The sequence below is a fragment of the Oncorhynchus masou genome, chromosome 27, assembly GCF_036934945.1.
Source record: "Oncorhynchus masou masou isolate Uvic2021 chromosome 27, UVic_Omas_1.1, whole genome shotgun sequence".
Classification (NCBI taxonomy): domain Eukaryota; kingdom Metazoa; phylum Chordata; class Actinopteri; order Salmoniformes; family Salmonidae; genus Oncorhynchus; species Oncorhynchus masou.
The window spans coordinates 22,055,381-22,062,072 of NC_088238.1; the positions used below are offsets into that span (position 1 = coordinate 22,055,381).

Here is a 6,692-nt window from a genome sequence, read left to right on the forward strand (position 1 = left end):
AGTCTCTCAGATTCTCTTTAAACTATATGTGGGAGGGATCTGAGCTAAAGCACTAGGTAGTAGCAGTCCACCTGTTTCATTGTTGCTCAGTTGGTTGAGCATTGTGCTTGCAACACCAGGGTTGTGGGTTCAATTCCCACGGGGAACCAGTATGAAAATGTATGCACTCGCTACTGTAAGAAGCGTAAAATGATCAGCTCTCCATGATGGTTGACATCCTTCCTGATAACAGTGGTGCATTGATTTAGTATATGTGGTTAGTGGTGTGTTCTGGGCTGCAGTTGTAGATTATTAATGCTTTCTGGGTTGACAGGTGCCATGTTCCTGGGTACTTGTTTATTTGTCACTAGCCATTCCTGCCCCAGTGAATCCCGTAACAATGGTGATGACAATGGCCTCCTCTTGAACCAGCTTTGGGATGTGCCTGCAAGCTGCGGCTGTATTTTAGAGATGATTAAAGGCCTTTGTCCAGCACAGCACAATGCAGTCTGTCCTGCCTGTCTGCAGAGGTAAAGCCAGTACAGTCAGATCCACAAGGGGAGTTTTGGTGGTTTTAGGTCCTCACCCTGACTGACTGTGACCTAAACTCCTTTTTATTTGGTTTGGGTGTTTTCTATATATCAACCTTTTTGTAGTGCTTTATGGATGTGTGTTACCATGGAAATGGGTCCTGGTTGTCATGGAAACCATATTGGCACGGTCTGTCTTGTGACTCACCTCCCTGTCTCCCTCATTACGCCACAGAGACTGTAATGTCTGTTAGGCATTTTGATTTCTAAAACAATAGCGAGCAATTAAAGCTGTGGAGTGTGATGAAAATATTGTTGGACTTGTTGGCTGCTTTTCTTTCACTCTGGTCCAACTCATCCCAAACCATCTCAATTGAGTTGAGGTCGGGTGATTGTGGAGGCCAGGTCATCTGATGCATCACTCTCCTTTTTGGTCAAATAACCCTGACACAGCCTGGAGGTGTGTTGGGTCATCGTCCTGTTGAATAACAAATGATAGTCCCACTAAGCTCAAACCAGATAGGATGGAGTATCGCTGCAGAACGCTGTGGTAGCTATGCTGGTTAAGTGTGCCTTGAATTCTAAATAAATTACCAACAGTGTCACCAGCAAAGTACCCCCCCATACCATCACATCACCTCTCACGGTGGGAACCACACATGTGGAGATCATCCGTTCACCTACTCTGTGTCTCACAAAGAGAGTGGTTGGAACCAAACATCTCAAATTTGGACTCATCGGACCAAGGTGATAGATTTTCGCTGGTCTAATGTTCATTGCTTATGTTTCTTGGCCCAAGCCAGTTTCCTCTTATTGGTGTCCTTTAGTAGTTGTTTCTTTGCAGCGATTCGACCACAAAGGACTGATTCACGCAGTCTCCTCTGAACAGTTGATGTTGAGATGTGTCTGTTACTTGAACTTTGAAGCATTTATTTCGGCTGTAATTTCTGAGGCTAGTAACTCGAATGAACTTTTCCTCTGCAGCAGAGGCATCTCTGGGTCTTCCTTTCCTGTGATGGTCCTCATGAGAGCCAGTTTCATCATAACGCTTGATGGATTTTGCGACTGCACTTGAAGACACTTTCAAAGTTCTAGAAATGTTCCGTATTGACTGACCTTCATGTCTTAATAGTAATGATGGACTGTCATTTTCTTTGCTTATTTGAGCTATTCTTGCCGTAATATGGACTTAGCCCTATTTGGTAAAAGACCATCTTCTGTATACCACCCCTACCTTGTCACAACACAAGTGATTGTCTCAAACGCATTAAGAAGGAAAGAAATAAAAAATACATATAAAGTAATCAAGGCACATCTGTTAGTTGAAATGCATTCCAGGTGATTACCTCATAAAGCTGGTTGAAATAATACCAAGAGTGTGCATAGCTGTCATCAAGTCAAAGGGTGGCTACTTTGAAGAATATCAAATATTTTTGATTTGCACACTTTTTTGGGGGTTACTACATGATTCCATATATGTTAGTAAAAAATTAAGAAAAAGACTTGAATGAGTAAGTGTCCAAACTTGACTGCTACTGTATATAAAGTTCATTCTATTGTCCACTAGGCGAGAGCAGTGATCATTCATGCATAATGTCTCACACTCACAGAAACAAATTTGCACAATTTAGTTTTTTACATTTTACTGTCTTGTAGGGAAAACATTAGAATGTAGTTCTGTTAAGATATTCCTTCAAATTAATGAAGTCCTAAAAATGCTAACTTTAATCTAACAACTGGGGCCAGTGCAATGTTAAAACATGCTGGTCTTATTTGTTTACTAAGTGCAGTTTGTGACAAGTATCAAATTGAAGATCCCTAACTTGTGGAAGTACCTGTTTCTTGAAGAACTGGACCGTTTAATCATGGCACAAAATAAACTTGTGTTCTAGTCATATTTGAGCTGACTGTTCTGGGAGGAAAATAGATGAATTATAACTTCCACCAATAGAACCCCACCACTCCCTCCACCCTCTTTATCCTTCACCCTCCTTATGTTATGACCTAGTTGGGTCTCCGGTTCAGCTGACGGTGTGAGAGATGATCTTTCTCTCATCATGTAGACCTCTCAGAGATTTAGATCATGCACAAGGGCACTAACCAGCCAGCGACGGTTGACTGAGTCATTTGTATGCAGGCAAAGGGCATTTTTCATTGTCATTCAACCTCTTGTGAATTCCGACAACAAAGAATGCATTTAAAGCATGGCCCTTCAGCATTGCTAAGATAAAGATTGTCTTTATACGAATCTGGGCTAGAACTTTTGAGAGGGCTCATGGCTCAGTTCCTATGTGGCCCTTCGGCAGACTCTAAACACTGTGCCTCCGATTGTGGATCATGGCGACTATGTGGGTGAGATCCAAGGTCTTCATCATCACTTCCATGAAGTCTTCGTCAGTGTGAGCCCCCGCCACAAACTCCTCCAAAGACAGCTCCCCTGATGGGTAGAAGACAAGGTTAAGAGGTTTTTAACCTGAAATGGAAAGGGACATAACTCGCAAACCTACAAGTCTGACAAAAAAAGAAGTGGGCACTCGCCATCTCCGTTGACATCTATCTTATCAAACACCCGGTTGGTGAACTCCTCCGCATCAACTTCCTGGTTTTCATTCCCATTGATTGCACGGATAGCCTGAATAAGACAAAAGGCAATAGTTAGCCTGCATGCCTTTGTGTGATACAGATTCCATTGTACAGCACTGCGTTACTGGACTGGTCTCTATACCTTTATGATGTTTAGCAGCTCACTTCGATCAATGCACCCGTTGCCGTCCACATCATACAGCTTAAAGTACCAGCGGAGTTTATGTTCCATTTTACCTCGCATCACCAGGCTCAGAGCAGCCACATACTCCAAGAAGTCTATGTAGCCATCCTGTAAAAAGGAAAGCGTGTTAGTTGGAACGTCTCTTTTTACCATCTCAGATTATCTCAGTCATCTCCTCAAGATGTAGGTGATCATGTTCTACTTAGAAGATCCATTATCAGAGATGATAACTATGTATAATCTCTGGGGGATTATCCCACACTGATCTGTGCCAAGGCCGTGGGAACACCTACAGATGTAGGATCATAATTTGATCACCCTGTTGTAGGTTAACTTTCCTGCAATGTAAGACTTTTTAAATCTGTAGTGTATTTGAGGTTTAAAAAGGCTTCTGAAGTTTAATTTCCACTTTGACATTTCAGACTTGATTTTCTCTCATGAAAAACACATCAACCCCTTAAAAAATGTCCATTAATTATAATCCACATAATTCACATTTCCTGTTGATATAGGATTATTTTCCTGCTGTAGAAAACCTGCTCCCATTTAAGATCCTACAAAATTACTTGGCAGCATTAGTGCCCTCTGGGTCAACCCAAATGAGTCGCACTTCCCTCAGCTTTATACTGACACACTCCCTCACTTAACTATGGCTGCGTTTACACTGACAGCCCAATTCTGATCTTTTTTTTCACTAATTGGTCTCTGACCAATCAGATCAGCTCTGAAAAAGATATGTGATTGGTCATAAAAATACCAGTTAGTTGAAAAGAAATATCAGAATTGGGCTGCCTGGTTAAACGCAGCTGGCGTGCACAATCTAAGATTGGATTCTGATTAAGAAGTGCAGTATGACAGGATTCAAACATCCCGTTTTATAACAATTACCAGCCCTGTTCACTGCACTGTCCTGAAGATCTGAAAGTAACAGTTAGTCACTCAGTTCTGTCCCCAGGGAATAGTACCATAGCACCAACCTCCGATAGTACCAACCTCCCCAGCTCCACCCATAAAACTACTAGCTACTGACAGAAATGGGAAACTCAAAAGACAACGGTCTATTCTGGCACACAGCTCTTGAGATCTGGACATTCCTTAGGCTTCAATATGATAAAAGGGAGATTCAAGCAATTTCTTTGAAGTGAACATTCAATATTCTGATCAGTGTAACCAACTGTTCACATGCATCATGTTCCGTCATTAAACTTTCACATAAGTTATTCCTAATTAAAATCAGCTGTCTCTGATGCTGAAATTATTGAATTGATTCTGAAATCAACCAGAATGTACTGGAGAATACCAGAACCTGGTGCTGTCTTTCTAAAGAGAATAGTAGATAAACTCAGACCGCACTCCTACCACAGAGATATTGACAACTTGTCTCTCAAAATAATCCTCACACTAAATCGCATATGAATCTAATCCCAGCCTATTATAATATTATAATCAAAGGTGACAGGGTTACTAAATATAGTTGTGTAAATTGAGCCTTAGTACTTGTGAGATGATTAGCTTCTTCAAACTCATCTGGAAGACTAGTCTAAATAAAACCTGTGGATTCAAGAGATTCCCTATGTTGAACTGTAGATACTTTCTGGTTTAAGATGTACACTTTTTAAAATGTACTTTAGCGTTTGGAAATGGAGAACTAGGGATCTTATTTGAGTATTGGCATTATGACAATACTGTATATTTAGGTGCACTTGTAATTTGTGCATACATTTACAATACAGCCAATCATATCCTTATACGTACCTCTGTTGGTAAGGTGTGCCCTTCACCATTTTGAGTGTGCCTGAGGCGTTCCTACTTTTACATGAATGTAACGTCTATTTTAGCCTATAGCATCCTTTGCAAGCAGCCTCGGTTCAATGAATTCCGCATAGTCTTACCTTGTTCATATCGAACGTGCGGAACATCTGCTCAATGTAGGCGTTGGCCTCAGCATCCAGTCCCCGGAGCCCAAAGAACTGCTTGAACTCATGCAGGGTGAGCTGACCCGAAGGACACTCTGTCATGAACTTCTTATACCAGAGGTGCTTCTCCACAGCCTGGAGATCTTCCACGGTGGATCCTGTAGAGTTACCCATGTCTGTACAGTCGACTGACTGTGTTGTGAAGTGTCGAAAGACGGGGTTGGGGGTCGACTTAAGAGCCCTGTTGGTCTACTGTGAAGCAGAGGGTATCGCTCTTCACAGTCACACAACGATGGGACCTGGGGAGGTGGTGGGCACCGGCCGGGGCTTTTGTATCAGGTCGGACGGGCCACACCCTGTTGTGTTCTCCTTGTCTCTAATTGGCTGTAACCCAGGTGAAGCAGCTGATAAAAGGCTTAAGGTCCCATTGGAGGAAAGGAGGACTGTACACTGTCCACCAACCATGGGACAGGGACGCTGACTAACACCTTGGTATTCTCTTCCCAAACTGATAAGTACTATTTAATGGCCCAGGCAGTCAAAAATGTGATATTCCTGTGTTTTTATGTATATTTTCACACTGAGGTTGGAATAATACTGTGAAAATTATATTATTTTTAGTGTAAGAGCTGTTTGAAAAGACTGCCTGAAATTTCAGCCTGTTTTAGTGGGATGGAGTTTTGGCCTGCCTGGTGACATCACCAAGCTGTAAATGATTTAATAGATCAATAAGAAAGAGTTCAAAACCTCTCGGCCAATAACAGCTAATATTCAGTTTTCCCCTCCCCACTCAGACAACTCCCAGACAGTCCTAACAAAATTCTTGCTTGAGAAATTGCTCTTTGACAATTTTAATTAAACCATCACAGTAAGGTACTTAATTGTTACCCAGAAATGATTTGATATTGAGATTTTAAAAATTGCTGCATTGAACCTTAAGTAGTTTTTTGGGGTGTCTGTACTTTACTATTTTTATTTTTGACAACTTTTACATTTCAAATGCTAAGGCAGGACAGCAATATGGTCCAATTCACATACCTATCACGATAAAGCATTGTCATCCCTGCTGCCTCTGATCAGGCAGACTCACTAAACAAATACTGTTTCTAAATGATGTCTTAGTGTTGGAGTGTGCAATCTGGTTTTCTTAATCGAAGAAATTTGATGTCACGCATTTACTTTCACTTTTACTCAAGTATGACTTTTGAGTACTTTTTCCACCACTGAATGCACTACAGCATCATTAGTCATACATATGAGCTTCTCTGGATCAGCAATTGTAAAGGAAATGCTACTGTTTCTGGAAATTATGTTTTCATTGAAGACTGAGCTCTTTAAAACAGCAACAACAGACTAACTCTTAGGGTGACAAGAAGTTCTCTAACAATCTGGAATAATTTCATGTTCTCACCTATTTGCAAGCCTATGTCAATCAGGACCATGTGTCTGTGTGGCATTTAACTGGAAAGGGAAGAAAATAGTAAAGAATGGCACAGTTCT

The 6,692-nt window shown here is 41.3% G+C and overlaps 1 protein-coding gene across 1 annotated transcript; it reads right to left on the minus strand.

The window, feature by feature from the left end:
- Positions 1–2,818: 2,818 nt before the first annotated feature.
- Positions 2,819–5,366, minus strand: LOC135515291 (guanylyl cyclase-activating protein 1-like). The gene is made up of 4 exons (XM_064938983.1): positions 5,169–5,366; positions 3,235–3,384; positions 3,048–3,141; positions 2,819–2,946 (listed from the first exon to the last, which is right to left on the minus strand). The coding sequence occupies exons 1-4, from the start codon at positions 5,364–5,366 to the stop codon at positions 2,819–2,821; spliced, it is 570 nt and encodes a 189-aa protein (XP_064795055.1).
- Between the last annotated feature and the right edge of the window lie 1,326 nt (positions 5,367–6,692).

Coding starts and splice junctions, on each gene's coding strand:
- LOC135515291 (XM_064938983.1), bottom strand. CDS start 5,366: ATGGGTAACTCTACAGGATCCACCGTGGAAGATCTCCAGGCTGTGGAG. Junction 3,385..5,168: donor GCACGTTCGATATGAACAAG/GTAAGACTATGC, acceptor TCCTTTTTACAG/GATGGCTACATAGACTTCTT. Junction 3,142..3,234: donor AGCTGCTAAACATCATAAAG/GTATAGAGACCA, acceptor TGTCTTATTCAG/GCTATCCGTGCAATCAATGG.